Source organism: Geotrypetes seraphini, chromosome 6, assembly GCF_902459505.1.
Source record: "Geotrypetes seraphini chromosome 6, aGeoSer1.1, whole genome shotgun sequence".
NCBI lineage: Eukaryota > Metazoa > Chordata > Amphibia > Gymnophiona > Dermophiidae > Geotrypetes > Geotrypetes seraphini.
The window spans coordinates 1,303,169-1,325,860 of NC_047089.1; the positions used below are offsets into that span (position 1 = coordinate 1,303,169).

General features: G+C 41.8%; 1 protein-coding gene across 1 annotated transcript in view; it reads left to right on the forward strand.

Moving 5' to 3' along the window:
* The window catches only part of DNHD1 (dynein heavy chain domain 1), a 681,063-nt gene that overhangs the window by 470,714 nt on the left and 187,657 nt on the right, over positions 1-22,692 (forward strand). The window contains exon 32 of the mRNA XM_033948490.1: positions 19,501-19,683. Within this exon, the coding sequence (XP_033804381.1) occupies positions 19,501-19,683 (183 nt within the window). The remainder of the gene's footprint in view (positions 1-19,500; positions 19,684-22,692) is intronic.

The following is a 22,692-nucleotide window of genomic DNA, read 5'->3' on the forward strand; positions in this document are numbered from 1 at the left end:
ATACAGACACAAAAGAGTTCAAAAACTTTCTATCCCTACTTAACTACAACCTCCCTGTCCCCACACAAACACATGAAAAAGGCCATCATCTAGATCAGTGGTCTCAAACTCAAACCCTTTGCAGGGCCACATTTTGGATTTGTAGGTACTTGAAGGGCCGCAGAAAAAATAGTTAATGTCTTATTAAAGAAATAACAATTTTGCATGAGGTTAAACTCTTTATAGTTTATAAAACTTTCCTTTAACAATTAAAAGGAAAGATATATAAACTATAAATTGTCATTTCTTTAATAAGACATTAACAATTTTTTCTGCGGCCCTCCAAGTACTCTATTTTTTTTGCAGCACTCACATTTAAAGTTTAATATCTTTTCTTTCTCAAAACTGGCACATTTCAATCACTAAATTGAAAATAAAATCATTTTCCTACCTTTGTTTGGTAATTTCATCAGTCTCTGGTTGCACTTTATTCTTCTGACTATGCATCCAATATTTCTTTCCTTCTTTCAGCCTCCTGTATGCTTCCTCTTCTCCAGACCTCATTCCCTCCCCCAACTTTTTCTTTCTTTCTCTATGTCTGTCTTTCTCTGATTCCATGTCCCATTTTTTGCTTTTTTTTCTGGCTCCCTGTCCCCCCCCTTTTTTCTTTCTTCCTTCCTGCCCTCCCCCATGCCACCGCCGCCGGGGAATAGGCTGCTGCCACTGCCGCCATCAGGAACAGGCCAAGATCTCCCTGCTTCTCTTCTCCACGGGGCCGACCAACTTTTGCCGCCCGACGTCAATTCTAACGTTGGAAAGGACGTTCCGGGCAGCCAGGCAGCGATTGGCTAGCCAGAACGCCCTCTCAACGTCAGAATTTACGTCGGGCGGCGAGAGTTTGTCGGCCCCGCAGGGAAGAGAAGCAGGAAGATCAAAGAACACGGTGCTGGCCTGTTCCCCGATGGCAGCGGTGAGAAGGGAAGGGAAGCAGGTTGGGCACCACTGCTCTAGACGAGCCGCGAGCCGCACTCTAGGGAGAACAGTGGAGGCGTACTGAAGTCACCTTTTTAGATTAATTTATATTTTACTTGGTTATTTTATTTGCCTGCTTATCTTTGTTTTAACTGTTGTACCTTTTTAGAGTTCCTCTCTCCTTGAATCGCCACCGCAAGGCAGCCCGCTGGACTCCTCCCACCTTCCAGGTCTGCCCATGCTCCATAAAACTTGGCCATTTGCGGCGCACGCCGAAGGAGCGCGCAAAAGGAGCAGGTACTGCTCCTTAGTGCGCTCCTTCGTGCGCAACCTGAGGGCGCTTTTACTATCATTACTTCTATCACAAAAAACTTAAGCATCAAGCAACTCGCTCTCTGGCGTTTTTATTTAAACTACCTATTTTTTTTTGTTTTTTTACATTTACTAACTATGACCCTACAAGTCTCCTGCCAACCATCTCCCTCTTCAAACCTACCTTTTAATATACCAACACATTGGGGTTTTCGTCCCCCAAAGAATAAATTCAACACACCGCGTCAATCAATGAATACACCAATCGTTCTTCAAACTTTTCCTCTCATCGATCCTAATAACACCCTTCCAATCACATCCTCATTAGTTTCTTCTGTCACCAATACTCAAAACTAAATACATTTAAAATTAGGACTTATTAATATAAAATCCATTAAAGGAAAATATCATCTAATTAAAGAAATGATTATTTCACAAGGTTTTCACATTCTATGCTTAACAGAATCTTGGCTGACAGAAGGCGAAGAAGCCTATCTTTCCTATTGCTGTCCTCCTAATTACCGTATTTTCACGTAGATAACGCGCACCCGTGTAAAACGCGCACACGGGTATAGCGCGCGAAAAACACAAATTTATGTACAGAAATTTTTATATACCGCGCACACCCGTATACCGCGCATGCTGCCCGACTCTCCTTTCGCCCGCCCCGACTCTCCTTTCGCCCGCCCCGACTCTCCTCTCCCCCTTGAAGTCCTGTCCCCACCATGAAAGCCTGATGCCCCCCCCGACGTCCGATTCACCCCCCCCCTTGCAGGACACGATCGGGGCAAGAGGGAGCTCAAGCCCTCTTGCCCCAGCCAACCGCGGCACCCCCGACACGATCGGGGCAAGAGGGAGCTCAAGCCCTCTTGCACCCCCGACTCCCCGACACGATCGGGGCAAAAGGGAGCCCAAGCCCTCTTGCCCCGCCGACTCCCCAACTCCCCGACAATATCGGGCCAGGAGGGAGCCCAAGTCCTCCTGGCCCTGGCGACCCCCCCCCCCCCCACTAGTTGTTCGGGCCAGGAGGGAGCCCAAACCCTCCTGGCCACGGCGACCCCCTACCCCCACCCTGCACTACATTACGGGCAGGAGGGATCCCAGGTCCTCCTGCCCTCGACGCAAACCCCCCTCCCCCCAACGACATCCCCCCCCAAGAACCTCCGACCGCCCCCCCAGCCGACCCGCGATCCCCCTGGCCGACCCCCACGACACCCCCATCCCCCCTTCCCCGTACCTTATTGTAGTTGGCCGGACAGACGGGAGCCTGTCCGGCAGGCAGCCAACGACGGAATGAGGCCGGATTGGCCCATCCGTCCCAAAGCTCCGCCTAATGGTGGGGCCTAAGGCGCCTGGGCCAATCAGAATAGGCCCGGGAGCCTTAGGTCCCTCCTGGGGGTGGGGCCTTGGGCACATGTCTATCTATTCTTCAAAATTTGATCTTCGATTTCTGTTCCTCATCAGAACATCCTTTAATCTTAGGAGATTTCAACATACATTTTGATGAACTTATAAACCCTATAACAAGTGAATTCACAACTTACATCAATGCCTTGAATCTACAACCTTTAATCCTAGATGTGACACATTCGGCAGGACATACTTTGGATATGATTTTAAACCCAAATTCTGATTGCTCTATGTATCCTAATCTTCATAACATATCAGTTCCCTGGTCAGATCATCATCTTATCACCTTTAGATTACTTTCAAACAATAAACAAACATTTATTCCTTCCCCTAAAACGATTACTTATCGGGACTACACAAAACTAGTCATCTTCCATCTCTTCTTTCCTTAATGCAAACTCTTTAATGTCAGAAGCTGATTCTCTAGAAGATCAAGTTATGACATGGAACTCAGCTATCCAACTATTGCTGGATAACGAAGCACCGATTATTAATAAAACCATTTCCACTTGAAAAACCCAAAATCCCTGGTATTCACATGAGCTCTCTCTAATTAAAAGACAACTTAGGTCCCTTGAGAGGAAATGGCGCAAAAACAAATCAGTTGAAAATTTGAAATTTTTTAAAGAAAAATCACTTTTTTACAAATCAAAAATCAATGACGCCAAAAGATCCTATTATTCCAACAAAATTGTTAAAGCTAAAAACCCCTCTATACTCTGCTCCATTTTAAAATCCATCATTCCCAACCAACAAAAGGAAGCCAGCAAAATGGATTTAACAGCTCAAGACTTGGCTAACTCTTTTTGTGAAAAAATTAAAAACATATGAAAAATCTTTGAGTCTATCTCAACTACTGATCCTCCAGACACTTTAAACAATTATCAACTTCCTTTTGCCAAATGTTCTACCTTTAACCTCCCTTCCTTGTCAGATATCGAACACATCATTCAAAAAGTAAACTTAAAAGGCTTTTCATCGGAGATTATTCCACCTTTAATCCTAAAGAAATACTTTTCCTGTTTTGGCCCATTCATACATTCCTTTGTATTAAAAAGCCTTAATACCGGCATTTTTCCTTCGGCATGGAAAACCGCTACAATCTTTCCTTTAATAAAGGATCGCAAAACAAGCTTAGAGGACCCCGCGAATTACCGTCCCATTGCCAATATCCCTTTTTTGGCAAAAATAACTGAAAGAGTAGTATTCAACCAACTGTCTGATTTTGTAGAATCCACTAACGTATTACACCCTAATCAAACCGGTTTTAGGAAAAATCATAACACCGAATATTCACTAATAGGCCTTACCACCAATATTATTTACCATTTAGATCATCATAACTCCGTCATACTCTTTTCCCTCGACCTCTCAGCTGCATTCGACACTATCGATCATTCTCTACTCCTAGATAGATTAAAAACCATAGGCGTCTGTGATCTAACTCTACAGTGGTTTACTTCCTTTCTATCTAATCGGTCATCTACAGTTCACTTTAATAATTCAATCTCTAATTCTTTCTCACACAATTATGGCATTCCTCAGGGTTCTATTTTGTCTCCTTTACTTTTTAATATCTTTCTTTCTCCATTACTAAGTCTAAGTCAATCTATAGGCTTTAATACCTATGCTTACGCAGACGACATTCAATTAATTCATCCTTTCAACCCTGAAAATACTAATGAAATATTTCTAATCAATCAGAAACTTGAAAAAATCAAAAATTGGCTTATACAAAACAGACTAGCTCTAAATATAACTAAGACTAAAGCACTACTCTTCCCAACGAAACAGGGGTTAAAACTATCGGCTCCATTTTTAATTGACAACATACTTATAAACCTAGTATCATCTTTGAAGATACTTGGGGTTATTATCGATGATAAACTTTCTTACCATGATCACATCAGTAATGTTGTCAAATGTTGTTTCTATCGTTTGCGTATGATTCGTTTTATGTTTAAGTTTCTAGAACCCAAATCTTTAAACATTTTAATACACTCACTTGTCATCGCTAAGCTTGATTATTGTAACTCGCTATTGTTAAACATTACTCAAAAGGAAAAGAAACGTTTACAAATAATCCAAAACACTGCAGTTAAAATCATTCATAATGGAAAAAAATTTGATCATGTAACTCCCTTTTTGATTGACTCACATTGGCTTCCCATTAACCAACGAATAACCTATAAAATTTTGCTTTTAGTATTTAAAACACTATCTACCAACGAACCTCTATTTATAGATCGGTTACTAATCCCATACAACACGACACGTTCACTCCGATCTACAACTTAGGGATTGCTAATGGTTCCTTCTTTGAAAATTATTGGAACCAGACGTCATGATATATATTCTGTAATGGCCCCTTTAACCTGGAACGCCTTGCCTTTATATATAAGAGAAGTTAAAGATCTCAGCAGATTCAAAAATAATTTAAAAACTTTTCTATTTAGAGACGCATTTAATGTTTAAATAATTCATTTCTAACAATCTTAATCCCATTCCATATGTTTTTCCCCTATTTGGTTTTTCTTTTCTTCCCAATTATGAAAAATATTGTAACTGTCTTCCCTTCCTTTTCCTTTCCCTTATGTATCCGAGTCTGTCTGTTTGTTTTTAACCCCTTTTAAAGCTGTATAATGAACTCTAGATCTATCTTATATTTTAATGTTACTCGATTAGTATGTAATAAGTGATTTATCAAATTTAAATAAACTTGCAAAGACAGGAAACAATAATGGAGTCCATGTATCTCTTAATTTCCTTCATGATCTAGCCTAATAGCAAAGTACATAAAAAGAATATTATTATACTTTCCCTTATATATATATATTTTTTTTTGTATACTCATTTTTATTGAGCAAGAAGTTTACAGCACATCAAACAGTACAGAAACAGTATCAAGCACAAAAATAAGAAGAAGTACACATAGTGCATTCAATACAAGCGGTACAGAAAGGTCAAATGCCGTAGTCTGAGAAAATAAAAGCATAACCTAAAGTTCAGAGCAGAGCATTCAGACTCTAGAAACCCAGCACAATGCGAATGGGAATGCAAAAAGGTCAACAGTAGCACGAAGAGCAAACATGAGAAAAAGCGATGGTACTATAAACCAAAATGCTCAAGGGTTATATGATATGATAGGAGGGAGGTTCAAAGAACCCCATGTGTAACCCCAACATCCCCACACTCACACAACAATCAGAGAGCAGAAGAAAGACAATGTACGAGGCAAGAAAAAGAGTATTAGAATAGGAGAATACGAAGAATGAGAAGAAGATGAAGAAGAATAATAATATGAGAAAGTAGGAAGAAAAAGAACAAGAAGGAGAAGAGTAAGGGTGACGATAATAAGTAGAGCAGAGGTATGAGAGTAGACGGAAAAAGGAAAAATAAAAAGATGTAAGGCAGTAAATAAGCAGTAGCCAGTCAGACATATGTCAGCATAGTACAAGCGGAGCAGAAGCGGAGCTAGTTATGCGAAGATGAAGGAAAAGATGCAAGAAGAGCGTCATCATCAATCCTGGCAAGACATCAGGAATCGGTCCCACAGAGCACTATATTCCTTCCAGTGATCCTGAGCATGAGAAGAATAGGTTTGAAGCTCATAAAGACCCAGGACCTTCATGCGAACCAGCCAGATCGGGTAAGTAGGGGCCTCAAGTGACGCCCAATGTTGCAGAATAAGCTGCTTTCCCAGCATGATCGCATGAAGGACAAATTTCTGAGAGGATGTGGTGAGCTGCTGTTGAGACAAGTCCTGTACATTACCCAACAGCAAGGCAGACGGGTTCCAAATTAAGGTACAACAAAGAGTAGTATCAAGACTGGTTCTGACGGAGTCCCAGAAGGAGAGAGTAGAACAGAGAAAGAAAGAATGTAGATAGGTTCCTGGAGAGAGACGGCATTTATCACAAAGATCATCCGGCCAAAGCTTCATAACAAAACCTTTGTGTCTAGATAGATAGGCACGATGTAATATCTTAAATTGGATCTCCCGCAGCGAGACATTTTTGAGAAAAAGGTATATATTTTGAAAGAAAGTCTGCAAGTCCTGAAGGGAAACCATCATGCCCAAATCCCGGGACCAATCATCTGCTATGGGTTGAAGGCAGCGTTCCCCCTGAAAATCCCGACCCTCCTTATACCAGGTAGCAATCCTGTTCTTGTGTGGAGGTGTAAGTAAAGCCTTTTCATCGATGGCACCATAAGACCAGGAGTTTGAAGGGATAGCAGAGAGGGAGAGAAAATAATGCTTGATTTGAATATAAAGGTAAGCCTGGGTGGTGGGGAGCCCCCAGTGGGTGAACATGAGAGAAAAAGAAGGAAATCTATCGCCCCCCATATGCAACAAATCAAGTATGGTGGAATCTCGTTCAAGGCGATCCCTCAAGCCCAGCAGACCCCGAATTCCGGGTACAAACCCCGGGTTACCCAATAAAGACAAGAAAGGGGACGGATGAGGCACCTTATGTTGTAGACGTCGCCACCATGCCGCCTCTATAATGTTTAACAGCTTGAAGTCGGTCCTTCAGCCAGTGGCGTACCTAGGGTATGTGGCACCTGGGGCCCATCATTTTTTGACACCCCCCCCATGTAAAAAAATATTTTTTGTAATGACCATGAAATGGAATAAATGGTCAGAATAGAAACAGGCAGTGAAAATTTTCTTATATTCCAAACATAACATAACATAAATTATGTCTGAATTGTCATGACATCAGAAGTACATATGGAGTAGTTGCAGGTGATGCTTGGGACAGTTCTGATTGTGTTAGTTCGGTTTTATGTGTTTTTTGAATAGAAGGGTTTTTATTTCTTTTTGAAGGTTTTGCAGTCTGTGGTCGATGTCAATTGGTTGTAGAGTTGGGGGTCGAGTGTTGCAGCTCAAATGGCTAGGAGGTTGTCGAACAGTTTTTTTCTTTTGACGTTTTTGGTTGGAGGGTGTGTGAATGGTGCGTGAGTTCTCCTATGTCTGTTTGAAGTGGATTGAATTATTTAGCTGAAGAAATTAGTTACCCCCTCATCCCACACACATTAATTCTCTTCCATTTTTGTTCCCATTATAAAAAACACTGATAAGTTCCCAGAAAAAAAATACATTAAAATAAGAAGTGAAAACAAAGGCCCCTACAGATGAGAACATAACATAAGAATAGCCTAACTGGGTCAGACCAATGGTCCATCATGCCCAGTAGCCCATTCTCATGGAAGCCAATCCAGGTCACTAGTACCTGGTCAAAACCCAAAGAGTAGCAACATTCCATGCTACCGATCCAGGGCAAGCAGATGTTTCCCCCATGTCTTAATAACAGACTATGGACTTTTCCTCCAGGAATTTGTCCAAACCTTTCTTAAAACCAGCTACGCTATCTGCTTTTACCATAACTTCTGGCCACTTCATTTTTAAGTTTAGATCTTTCCTTTCAAACAGAGACCTTGCTAGATGTCAAATACAACACAAGGGAACTTCACACGGACTTAGCTGTGCAGGAAATGTGAATCTCCTCATACACCCACCATATAGTGCAAAAATGTGCAAAGGTCTGTTTTTTTCTTTCGATCACTACATAGCCTAATGCCACACAAGCAGCGCTGTTACAAACATATTCTGTAGGTCAATGCTAAGGATAACAAAGTTTCCTTCCTTGGACCAGAAGGAGATACTGATAAACCACTGGAAGAGATCCCAACACAACACCCAAAGACCCACTCAGTGTGTGAACCAGTTGAGTGGAGTGGACTAACTGGGGGGTTGAAATGGGCCCGGAGTTTGCTCAGCAGAATTTCCCAGACCACCTCTTCCTCTCAACACATTGACACGCTGCCACCACCACCACTAGAAACACCTCACTGGGTAGGCCAGCTATGCTATAAACTTTATAAAACACATTATTATATTTTCTTATAAAGCACATATTTTAACTGAACTCTCTGATATCCTCAGCCTTTCCATTCACAAAAATAGAAGGAAGAAAAGTTCCCATTTCCTGCTGTTTCATGTCCCCGGCCTATACAATATTTTTTTTCTGCAGACCCTTCAAAAGTCTGACCAAATCCTCGTTTCACTTGCATTATAAAGTACTGAGGATGCCATCTCTCCCCAATCCCAGGTCCTAAAGTCTAAGACAGTAGCGCAAACTAATGCTGCCAGATTCAGGAAAAAAAATTTCGATTCGATTCAGCCTATTGAATTGGTTTTTCAATTCGATTTTCCTGCCCAGTTGGGTGATTTTTTTTTCAAAACTTCTGGTGGGTTTTATAGCTTTTTCACCCCCTTTGGCTTCTCCTAACCACACTGGCGCTGTGGTGTAAATAAAATAAAGAAACAAAAAGGACTTTTCCTCTCTCTGTTAAATCCTAGCTCACGTTTGCAGTCCAACACCAGCTCTGTCAGGATACACATTTCAAATCTGACATATTATAATCACAAAACAGAAAATAAAATTAATTTTTCTATCGTTTGTTGTCTGGTTATTTTTCAAATCTTGTTGGTCCAAGGCTCTGGTTTTCTTCTGATAACTTGCTTGCCAGGGTCTCCTTCTTTCTGCGTGCTAACCATCCATCTGCCAACTCTGTCCTCCCTTTCCATTTCCCTTCCCTCCCCAGGAAGTCTGGTATCTTTCCTTTTTTTCATCTCCCTCCACAGATCCACCTTTTCTTAACTACCCTTTCATCCGGCATCTCTCCCTCCTTCCCCACCACCCCAGAGTCCACCATCTCTCCCTTTCTTTTCCCAATTACCCTCCTATCCAGTATCTCTATCCCTCCTCCACACCATCCCTTGTGTCCAATTTCTCTCCCTTTCAGTTCCTTCCCTCCCTAAATCCCATGGTCCATCATTTCTCTCCCTCTCCTCTATTTTAAGACCCATTATTTCTTCATCCCCCCCAAAGTTTGGCATATGCACGTCTCTTTGAACACCCCCTTCCCTCCGTGTACTTCTAAACCAGGGTCCCCCCCAAAGGCCTGTCCCCCCTTAAAGGTCTGCCTGTCCCCCCCTTGAAGGCCTGCACCCCCCTTGAGGGCCTGTCCCACCCCCTTGTAGGCCTGTCCCCCCTTGAAGGCCTGTCCCTCCCCCTTGTAGGCCTGTCCCCCCACCTTGAAGACCTGCCTGCCTGTCTCCCCCCTTGAAGGCCTGTCTCCCCCCTTGAAGGTCTGCACCCCCCCCGAAGGCCTGCACCCCCCTGAAGGCCTGTCCCCCCCTTGAAGGCCTGTCCCACCCCCTTGTAGGCCTGTCCCCCCCTTGTAGGCCTGTCCCCCCCTTGTAGGTCTGCCTGCCTGTCCCCCCCCTTGAAGGACTGTCCCCGCCCTTGAAGACCTGTCCACCCCTTGAAGGCCTGCACCCCCCGAAGTCCTGCACCCCCCTGAAGGCCTGCACCCCCCCTGAAGGCCTGTCCCACCCCCTTGTAGGCCTGCCCACCCCCTTGTAGACCTGTCCCACCCCCTTGTAGGCCTGTCCCCCCCCTTGTAGGCCTGTCCCCTCCTTGAAGGCCTGCCTGTCCCCCCCCTTGAAAGCCTGCACCCCCCCGAAGTCCTGCACCCCCCCTGAAGGCCTGTCCCACCCCCTTGTAGGCCTGCCCACCCCCTTGTAGGCCTGCCCACCCCCTTGTAGACCTGTCCCCCTTTGAAGGCCTGCCTGCCCCCCCTTGAAGGCCTGCCTGCCCCCCCTTGAAGTCCTGCACCCCCCCGAAGTCCTGCACCCCCCCTGAAGGCCTGCACCCCCCCTGAAGTCCTGTCCCACCCCCTTGTAGGCCTGCCCACCCCCTTGTAGACCTGCCCCCCCTTGAAGGCCTGCCTGCCCCCCCTTGAAGGCCTGCCTGCCCCCCCTTGAAGGCCTGTCCCTCCCCCTTGAAGGTCTGCACCCCCATCCGAAGGCCTGTCCCCCCCCCCCTTGAAGGCCTGCCTATCACCCCCCTCCCCCTTGAATGCCTGCCTGCCTGCCCACCCGCCCCACCCTGAAGGACCACTCGCCCCCCTGGCCTCCCCGCACCACCTATGAAGCAGCACTACCTATGCTCCCGGCCTTGCCGTTCAGTCCCCCCCCACCACCACCCCCGAAGGACCGCTCGCCCCACTGACCTTCCTGCACCACCTATGAAGCAGCCGCAGCAGGATCGCGACGTCAGCTATCCCTGCGCTGCTTAGGCGCTGCTTCCTGCGCCGCGTTCCCACCCCTCCTCTGACGTCAGAGGAGGGGCGGGACTGCAGCGCAGGAAGCAGTGCCCAAGCAGCTCAGGGATAGCTGACCTCGCGATCCTGCTGCGGGCTGCTTCACAGGTGGTGCAGGAAGGTCAGTGGGGCGAGCGGTCCTTCGGGGGTGTGGAGGGACTGAACGGCAAGGCCGGGAGCACCCCTTCAGGGCTGGCACCCGGGTTGGACTGCCCCCCCCCCCCCCCCCTTGGTACGCTACTGCCTTCAGCTCCCGTGTGAGACTCGAGATATGAGAGCGCCGTAGAGCTTGCAGCTCAGCAGTTAGTTTCAATAAGTCCCCATCTCTCTTTTTCTTAACAGCCGCGGAGTAAGCAAGCACGTGGCCTCTCATAACAGCCTTAGCAGCCTCCCAATACACAACCGAACTGACATCTCCTGCACCATTAGTGGCGAGGAAGTCCTCCCATTTACGCTCTAAGTATGATTTGAAATTGGGGTCAGAATACAAATGAGGAGACATCCGCCAAATCCTGCCAGGAGAGGCAGAAGAAAACTGAAAAGTAGTACCTAGCAGTGCATGATCCGATACCAGCGGAGCGGCCATAACAGCCTTAGACAGCTTCGGAAAAAGTCCAGCAGAGACGAGTATATAATCAATTCTAGTATACACATTGTGAGGGTGGGAGAAAAAGGAAAAATCACTATCATCCGGATTCAGGGTCCGCCAAGCATCCAACAAACCCAGTTCCCGAAGTAAGAAGGGAATACCCCTATCATAATGTCCCTTAGTAGCAGATTTAGCAGGTTTACGATACACAAGGGGCTCCGCCACCACATTAAAATCGCCCCCTAGAATCATTTGATGAGAGGAATAAGGCGCTAAGATTCCCACCAAAGTAGAGAAAAATTCGTGAGAGTAAATGTTTGGGGCATAAATAGTACCCAGCACTAAAGGACATCCCCACAGTTCTCCAATCAAAAATAAATATCTGCCCTCGGGGTCCCTAATCTCCTTATGAACAATAAAGGGAAGTTTTTTATGGATCAAGATCGCCACCCTTCTCTTTCAGGAGGAATAGGCAGAGAAACCCACCTGTCCCACCAAGTCCCTCCGAAGTTTAAGATGCTCAGTGGGGGACAGGTGAGTTTCTTGAAGGAGTGCTATGTCGCAGCGTTCTTTTTTCAGATAGGTCAATATTTTTGTACGTTTCACCAGAGAATGGAACCCATCCACATTCAAAGAGTTAACAGAGAGACTAGCCATAGGAAAGGAAAGCAAGATCAGACAGCAGAAAAGAAACCCAATATTCGCCAAGTACCGGGCAGGGGGCGTCCCAACCAATTCCCCCCAACTCAGTACCTGCGAAGTGTAGACATCCACCCAATAGCCATAATAACCATACCGAAATCATTTCCCCGCACCTCTTCCGCCCATGAAAAACACAGCCATCCACACCACATTCATACAAGTACATACTCACATCCAACCCCAATCCCCCAATTTTATACTTTCCCTTATATTAATCTGTAGTGTGTTTTTCTGGCTTTAGCTTCATTCATATTCAGATTTTTATTCACCCGTTTTTCGTACGCTTCTATTTGGGCGTGGCCTTAACTGACACATATGCTTGTATCTAACTAGAGTTACCCAGAATCATACGAAAAACCAGGCACTTAGTACTGCACTATCATGTTCTGATATCCATTCCATTACCGTCCCATAAACATCACCCCCTACTGGCCACGAGCCACTACTCCTCAGATCTTTATTTGGCTTTGGCAAAACGATTGTTAATGATTCAGCCATAGTACCTGTAATACAACCCTTAGTTAGTTGGGACTGATATAAATTTAGTAAAAGAGGTAATAGGGTAAATTGAAATGATTTATAAAATTCTACTGTAAAACCATCACCACCTGGAGCGGATCCAACTCTAAGAGACCTCAACGCTGTTTCTACTTTTTTTAGTGATATAGGGTCATCCAAACTTCTTTTTATATGCTCAGGAATCTTCGGTCCAATGATTAGATTTAAAAATTCTAAACCATATTTTTCCCTGTCTGCATAAGGCTCAGAGAAATATAGGTCTTTATAAAATTTTAGAAATTGATTTAAAATATTTCCAATTTGATTATGGGTAATTCTTTTCTCATCCTTTATTGCAATAATTTTTGTCTTTCTTTTCTTTGCTTTAAGGTAATTTGCCAATAATCTTCCTGCCTTATTTGAGTTTCCGTAATACAGAGTTTGCTGAGAGAACAAATCTTTCCTTGCCAATTTGGAAGATAACTCATTATATTTACCCTTAGCTTTTAAAAGAGCATGTAAAGTGCCATATTCCCACTTATCAATCAATTTAGATTCTAAATATTTAATTTCTTTTTCCAAGTTAGAATATTGCTTTTTGAATTGTTTTCTAATATAAGCAGAATATGAAATAATATTACCTCTCATGGTAGCCTTGAAAGTCTTCAAGGAATTTTGTATCCGCAAGCAATGTTTTATCAAATCTCCAAACAGATCTGCTATATTCTTGTTCATCTAGTTGAAGTTCAATCCATATACCCGCATGATCAGATAAAATAATTGTATTTATGGATGCTTTAATCACTTGTTGAATTATTTGAGTTGAGACAAAAATATAATCAATTCTTGAAAAGGATTTATGAACATTTGAACAAAAAGAAAATTCCCAATCATTAAAATGAAGTATGCGCCAAATATCTTTCAAATCACATGAATGTACCAAATTATTTAACCCTAATGATTTTATACATTTACTCGGTTTTATATCCATTAATGGATCCATAACAGCGTTGAAATCTCCAGCTACAACTATTTTAGAAGCAGCCAGTGGAAGTAATAATTGTTGTAGTGTTTTAAAAAATTCGTTTTTATTCGAATTAGGGGCATATACATTAAACAATGATAGGGTATTATTTCCCATACTCATATCTACATGTATCCATCTCCCCATAGAATCTGAACCTATTAATTGGAAATTAGCTGTACATTTCTTATTTATTAAAATAGCTACCCCTGCTTTTTTCCCTATGGCTGGGGCAAAAAAACATTGTTTCACCCAAACCCTTCTAGTTTTTTTACTCTAACACAGACAGATGAGTCTCTTGTATGAAGTAGATATCCACATTCTGCTGTTTCAAATAAGCTAGTGTTTTTTTTCTTTTGATCTGATGATTGAGGCCATTAACATTAATTGAAAAAATTTTAAATGCCATCATAAGCTTTATAATCAAAACAACTTATCAAAATCAAGTATTCAAAATCATTCTGAATCTCATGAATAGACACCATTCTCCTTACTTTAAACATTTGAACATGAAATTTTTGCCCTTTTATTCCACCCAAACCCTCCCTCACACCCACCCTACCCCCCCATATTAAATAATAGTGAAAACTTGGAAACGCAAGTGATATCAAGTGAAAAAGAACTCTTCACAGGCAAAACAAAGATAAAACAATATAATAAGCATTAAATTATATAGAACAAAACATAAATTATATACTCTTAAAAACAAACTTTGAATATATAACCAGATCAACCCATTATAAAAGAAATCATATTGTCTAAAAATAAAATATCCGATTGCAACTTCATATTATCAGAAGTTAACATAACAATTAATATTAAATTATATCCATACTGAAAGGAATTAATTATATATTTGTTAAATTAAAAATAATGATTAGATAGAACTCTAAATATAGACAATTAAAATGAAAAATACTTCACAGTAAAAGAACACCCCTTCATTTCAGTAAAGCATCAAAGAAAAAATATAGACCAAATGAACTATCAATTAATTCTTTCTAAAAAAAAAAAAATTAATATTACCCCTTTGAAGTACTCCATAAATCTGCAAAACTCTTATATAAAATGACAATAGCTAATTAAATAATTAACTCATATTCACCCTTATTACCCTATACAACATTAATTAAATTGAATATATTTTATATTTTAGAATATAAACACAGGAATTTAATATAGCTATAATGAATCTTTCTTAAGTGTGAACTAATATGAATACTATTCATCTTAAAAAATACATATAAATCAATTTAAAATCATCCCTCTAATATAGCTTTAACTACAACAAAGCAATCTTTAAATATATTTTTCCTCAAAAATAAATTCACAATACACCCATGTAATTCCCAATAATGAATTATTTCATTCTTTAAATTATCCTTTTTACTTGGAAATGACATATACCCATAAGCTATATTTCCGAATAATACATTTTAAGAAACCCATAAAATATCTTCTAATCCAATTGACGTACATGTTATACAAGAATCTAAGAAATAAGGTCTTCCCTCAATGTTAAAACACCTAAGAGCACAGATGAAGCTATAAATGTGACAGGACTGAGAATCTTTGGTGAAAACTTCAACTTTCTTGCAGGAATCAAACCATTCCCTCCTCTTCTTACTAATGAAACAAAACCAATCAATGAGACTGGCTTTACTCTTTCTTCAGCCACTAAAATGCAGCCAAACATCCAAGAAACGAAACCACAGAACGATGACACAAAGTCGCTATCCTCATAAATTTCATAACACTGACACAGAGGAATTTACCATTTTTGAGCAAAAGCTCTCAAATATTGTCACAGGAAATCGTAATTTTACAACAGTGTTCTTGTAGCTCCTCCCTTATTAAAACAAGGGAGGAGAAAATGTCTTATGTCGACGTCATCAACACAAGCAGCCGCCCTAATCTACGCCACAAGGAGCAACCGAAGAACCAAACAACATGCGCTCCCAGAATGACACCAAATCCCCGCACCCAAGGAGCAAAGGTCAGCCATAGGGAAGGTTCCGGTGCTACCTCTCTTCATTCCAACAGCAGAGATGCTGCTTGCATGTGAACTGCCGCTCCCATCGAGTCCAGTAGAATTAGCAAATATTTAGATAGCTTTGCCAAATACTTTATAGTAACGGCGATAATTGTCACGCTCAAATCCAAAGCAGTTTAAAGATATTGACATCTCATCCAGGATAGTGATGTAATACATTCCATATTCCAGTTCCATAACTTGAAATTTCCTCAGTTATACTATGCGCCATGGCAACCATTCAATTTACATAAACTCAAGCATTTTGTAAAGATCTGATAGCTCTTACTTCAAAACAGTTAATACAGTTAATTCAAAAATGAATCCATCCTACATTCCAATCAGTTACTTAAATAAATACCACAGCTTTTGTATAATCAAAACATAAAAAATTGTACAAATAAAAAATAATTGAAAGTAATGATATTTGCTCCCCCTCTTAATTTTCTACGAAGCCATCGGTTGTTCGCATGAATCTAAAAAGGCCCTTAACTTCTCAGGATCTTCAAAACTCACAGTCTTATTGGCATAAGTAACCTTCATAATAGCCGGATATAGCAAGCCATATCTTGCTCCTAAACTTCTCATTTGTGGTCGCAGTTCTAATAATTTTTTCCTTTTTTCTGCGGTGACCATAGCAAAATCCAGCAAAATATGAATCTTTGAATCATAACACTTCAAGTTTCTATTTTCCTTTGCAAGCCGAATAATTTCCATGACCTGCTGATGTCTTAGAAGTTTAAAAATAATTGGATGTGGCCCCTGTGAATTTGCTGTTCTTCTTGAAGGGATCCTGTGTGCCCTCTCTATTTCTAGAGGATATTTTGTCTTAAGAGGCAGGATCTTTGGGAGAAAGTTTTCAAGAAAGGAAATTGTATCTTTTTTTTCAATTCCCTCTGGGACCCAAATAATTCGTAAATTGTTCCTTTTTCCTCTATTAACACAATCTTCAAGTTCTCTTGAAAGAATATCTACTTTCTCTCTATATGATTTGCATATCTGAATTTCAAATTCATTTGCAGCTGTTCTCTGTTCAATATTATCAAATTTAAGTTCAAGGTTTTCCATGCGTCTGGGAAGATCTTGCAGTTTTAGAGAGTTGTCAGTGACAATTTCTTTAATTATTCTTAGCTCCGCAAAAATGTCACCGCTGTTTTCTTTGGGCAATGGCACTTTAGACGGAGTCATCGGCTCAATCTTTGATCTTTTTGCGCTTCCCGAACTAGTGCCAGCCATCTCATTTTTCAGCTGTTTGCTCGTTGCCATTTGTTCATCAATTCTCCCAACTTTCATTGAGATACCGACTAATTTAATAACTTATAAACTACTTTCAAAAGCCTGTAACTGTGGAGCTCAGTCTTCACCCGACCATCCCGCTGCGACTCCAAGTCATGCCCCCTATAGCCTCTACCTTAGAGCATAGATTAAGCCAATTTCAGAGACCGACTTCCACTGCTGTCACTGCTTCCTTCAGCATATAGCATAGGCTCAACCAATTCCAGAGGTGCAGTTCTACTATTGTCACTAGTGGCTATCACTTCTGTCTCCAGCCAGTTCCAGATCTCCAGTCCCACTGCTGTTACTGGTGACTGCTACTGCTGTGTGCTGATTATAGGAGAACCCCTATTCTTCCTCTTGGGTCTTTTTATTTATATCATTTTAAAATGTATTGACCTCTCTTCTTTTAGTGTTCTGTGATAATCTGTTCTTCCAGTGACATTGAGTCTTCTATGGAGCTGCTAGTTTAATGTTTGAATTGTTGTCTTAAATCACTGAAGAGGTGCTTTTTCTCAGATCCCCAGCTCTTTTTTAACCCTTGAATTATGTAGGCATCAATCATCAGGTTAAGCACCTGGGCATACAGGTGCCTGGGCCTATCAGGCCTTAGGCCCCTTCCCGGTGCATCCCTAAGGGGGGGGGAGAGTTCCGGCAGGAAGGATTGGGCATCTCTCCTGCTGGCGATCTATGGGGGGAGGGGGGTTGCGGGCAGGAGGGACAGGGCATCCCTCCTGCTGCGATCGTTAGGGAGGGGTGCTGGACAGGAGGGACTCGGCATCCCTTCTGCCGTGATTGTTCAGGGGGGAGGATGGGTGGCCGTGGTAGGGAGATCCCTTGCCCAGCGGCCACGTCTACTTACAATGTAGGCCAGCATTTTGCTGGCCTACATTGTACACGTGTCCTGCTGGCCTAGGTCCACCTAAGGCTACTTCCAGGCCAAACTACGCCCATGCCTAGCCTTAGGCGGGCTTGCACGCCTCCTTAGGCTCCCAGAGGTGCCTCAAATGTAGGTGGCCTGCCTCGGGAGGTTTAAAAAAAAAAAAAAAAATGTACGCCCCGATTTGCTGGTTAGACATTTATAGAATCCGGGCTTAAATGTGTAAACCTCTTTTCTCTTTCTTCCCAAAAAGAATTTCTCATATTAATTCCATGTATTCAACATGATTCCTAACATCTCCTACTAAATCATCTACTTAATCATTGTATGGAATTCAGTTAAGACTCTGTAAAGTAACCAGATTTAATTTTCCACTGATATGTAATTTAATATGTCAAGTATTTTCCTATATAATGTAATTCTCTATGTAATGTAACTTGAAATAATTTCCTATATAATGTATCCAGAAATAATTTCCTATGTATTATATCTCTGGTTTTATCTATTCTATCTTTATAATCTAATAATTTTTTTCTTAAATACTTTAGCTAGATTGTGAGCCTTCGGGACAGTCAAGGAACTTCCAAGTACTTTTCTTCACTTATTTTATTTTATTACATCTTTTTGTATCTTTACTGTAAACCGCTCTGAACCTCACGGTATAGCGGTATATAAGAAATAAATTATTATTATTATTAATAAAGCTTTGCTTTTAAATTGTCCAACAAAAAAGTGTTGTTCTTAATCAAAGTCAATATACTGGTTTATTTATTTAATTCCATTTCTATTCTGTTCTCCCAGGGGCTCAGAACGGGTTACAATTGACATTCTCAAAAAATTACAGGAGATAGGCATTTCTAGAAGAGTGAGAAGGGGAGGGGAGGGGGAGCACGAGAAAGCAGGCAGTCTGAGGCGGGAAGGGGAGTCGGGGAGGAGGCTGATTGTTAGCACTGTTCAGGTGAAGAGATGGGGGACATGATCGAGACGTTCAAGTATCTTATGGGCCGCATCGAGGCGGAGGAAGATATCTTCTTTTTCAAGGGTCCCACGACAACAAGAGGGCATCTGTTGAAAATCAGGGGCGGGAAACTACGAGGTGACACCAGGAAATTCTTTTTCACTGAAAGAGTGGTTGATCGCTGGAATAGTCTTCCACTACAGGTGATTGAGGCCAGCAGCGTGCCTGATTTTAAGGCCAAATGGGATCGGCACATGGGATCTCTTCACAGGGCAAAGGTAGGGGAGGGACATTAAGGTGGGCAGACTAGATGGGCCGTGGGCCCTTATCTGCCGTCTATTTCTATGTTTCTATGTTTCAGCGTTTTCCAGAAGGTCATCAGAATCCTCCTCCTTTCATTTTAAGAGACTGCTGAAGATGTTTTTATGTAGTTAAAATTTTCATTATCTTGATTTGTTTCTTAGGAGTTCATTTTATTATTGTACAGTATTTTCCAGGGATTTTGATTGTTTCCTTCGTTCTATTTCTTTTATCATCTGCACTAGACCTTTTCATAATGTAGTGCACTAAAGTCTATTGTATTATATTGAACTGACTCTTCTTCTTTCCCAACTCTAGATCTCTATTCCTCTTTCTCTCACATCTCATTTCCCATCTTATAAACTCAAATTCTGTTGTTCCACTCATGTTTCAGACTACTATGGAGTTTTTGAACGAGGCAGGAACTTTGCAAATTCAAGACATTGAAGAGCTCCGAAGCTACCGAGTTCCTCCTCCCCTTGTTATCATGGTAACTGATACCCTTTGCATGATGTTTGGGCGAAACCCTGGTTGGGAAAATGCCAAGCTGCTCATTGCACAAGAAAATTTTTTCCAGGCAAGTAATCATTCATAATTTGTAGTGTATAACTTTTAGAGCTATCACTTGATCTATACTATTCCCAATTCTATAAACTGGGCACTAACCTTTACTTCACCATTGTGCATAAAAATGTTTAGATTATTAGTAGTGAAAGTTAGAGGAATCTTGATTGCATAGGAAGAGGAATAGCCAACAGGAAGAAGAAGTTGATAATCCCTCTGTATAAGTGTCTGGTGAGACCTCATATAGAGTACTGTGTACAATGCTGGAAACCCCACTTTCAAAAAGAGTCCATCCAGAGGGCAGATTGATGATGTCTTTTTAAGCTAAATAGCACCGATACTTTGATAAGTAGAGGCGCAATGACAGTTGAGCAGCCTATGGTGATGCTGATCGATCCATCATTACTTGTCTAGTAGATATAGAATGAGTGTGAGTGAGGGGGAAAGAGATGGTGTACATGGGGAAAGGAAGAAAGAGAATTATTGGGCATGGTGATAGGAGAGGAGTGAGGTAGAGACTCCCCCGAACCTTGAACTGAAGAACCGGTATGCTGTCCTGGAAGTGAAGGAGATGAGAGCATCCCAAGGAAAGGAAGGACCAAAGCTTGAGATCCCAATAATTACTGGATCCGTGACCACTATTACCGACCATGTTCTTTCTTGGTTTAGATCATATTTCACTAACTGTTCCTCGACAGTAGCCTTTAATAATAGTACATCTGAGCGATTTTCAGCTACCTATGGTATCCCCCAAGGGTCTATCCTCTCCCCTTTGTTGTTTAACATTTTTCTAGCACCATTGATGACCCTCTGCCAGTCCATCGGCTTCAACGTTTTTGCATACGCAGATGATATTCAGCTGCTACCCCAGTTAGACTCTAATAATTCCTCTGAAACAACAGCTATTAATAAGAAACTTGAAATGATTCACCAATGGCTTGAAGCAAATAGATTAGCACTGAATGTAAACAAATCAAACGTTATGCTCTTTCCTTGGAAAGAAGGTCTCAAAATTACGTTTCCCATAACTATTAAAGGCTCTACTTTGCAATCGACCAATAGCATCAAGATTCTCGGGGTTACTTTTGACTGCAAACTTACTTTCCATGAACATATCAGTAATATTGTTAGATCTACCTTCTTTAGATTACGTCAAATTCGGTCAATTGCTAAATTCTTATATCCCAAATCATTGAATATACTAGTTCATTCGCTGGTGATCTCAAAACTGGATTATTGCAACGCATTGTTTAAGGGAATTACTCTAAAAGAAAACCGCCACCTGCAGATTGTTCAAAATGCCTCAATCACACTTATAAGGAATGCTAAAAAATTTGATCATGTGACTCCTTTACTTAAGGAAGCGCATTGGCTTCCGGTTGCTCACCGTATAACTTACAAACTATGTGTACTGACTTTCAAATCCCTTCTTTATAAAGCGCCTGCTTTTATTCATAGACTATTGATTCCCCACTCTTTCCTTAGATCTCTCAGATCCACTGAACAGCATCTCCTGACCATCCCCTCCCTAAAAACGATTAATACATGGCGCCAAACTATTTTTTCCGTTACTGCCCCCCAAATATGGAATCTACTCCCAATTCACTTGCGAGAAGAACTGAACTTGGATAGATTTAAAAGCAATCTAAAATGCTTTCTTTTTAAAGATGCATTTGACATGTTTGGTTCGCTAACCAGACATTAGGTTTATATCAGGTGCTTTGATTGAGCCCTGGTTTCTAAATTCTCTGATGTTTATTGCTCTTCCCTTCCCTAATGTTTTTCCCTTATATGTTTTCTTTACTATTTTAAATTGTATTTCTGCACCTACCCCTTCCTTCTGTATCAATTAATTTTGTCCTGTCAGTCATATTTATATAACTTGTTTTCCTTTGATTATTGTAGCGCAATATTTTTATCTTTTGTACATCGCTTAGAAGTCGATATAAGCGATTAATCAAATACATAGTAAACTTGCAAACTTGGAACACTAGGATGCGTAAGGTAGTGATGGATGCTGATTCCCTTCTGAGGGGTACAGAAGTGTCCATCTGCAGACCAGACATGATGTCATGAGAGGTATGCTGTCTGCCTGCTACCAAAATCCAAGATGTTACAGAGAGCTTGCTGAGACTCATCAAGCCTGATGACTACTATCCAATGCTGCTCATCCACATTGGTACTAACAATACTGCCAGGTGCACTGCGAACGTGTCAAAAGTGACTTTGTGGCTCTGGGACAGAAGGTGAAGCAGTCAGGTGCGCAGGTAGTATTCTCGCCCATCTTCCCTGTCAAGGGTAAAGGCCAGGGCAGAGACACCCGCATCCTGGAGATGAATGCATGACTACGTGGATGGTGTCGTTGAGAGCGTTTTGGCTTCCTGGACCATGGGATGATTTTCCAAGGGCTGCTGAACAGGGATGGTGTGCATCTATCGGGGAAGGAAGAAGTGTCTTTGCCAGTAGGTTGGCTAATCTACTGTAGAGGGCTTTAAACTAGAAGTGATGGAGCAGGATGGTCAAAGCCCCCAGGTGAGTATAAGCCCTCAGGTAAGTAAATCACTGAATACCTTTACACGGATGGGAAAAGGGGGCAATGTCTGGAAAGCAGTATATACTAATGCTCGAAGTATGGGAAACAAGATTCTGGTTCTAGAAGCTGTGATGGAAGAAGATGAGTTGGATATAGTGGCGATCACGGAGACATGGTTCACGGAGAACCAAGACTGGGATGTAGTTATACCGGGCTATAATCTGTTCAGAAAAGACAGGGTAGGAAGAAAAGGAGAGGGAATAGCATTATATGTTAAAGATCATATTAAAATATAAACAACTCGGAAGCAGTGAAAAATCCAATATCAATATATACAACACATTTACATGGATCATGCAAAAAGTACAAATGGCTACAACACGAGTCAAGTAAACCACCACTGGGAGGAAAAGCCTCAGATAAAGCCCACCCACCACTACAACTGTGGCTTAAGGTGTTCAGGCGGAGAACCTCATTGGTGAAAAAAAC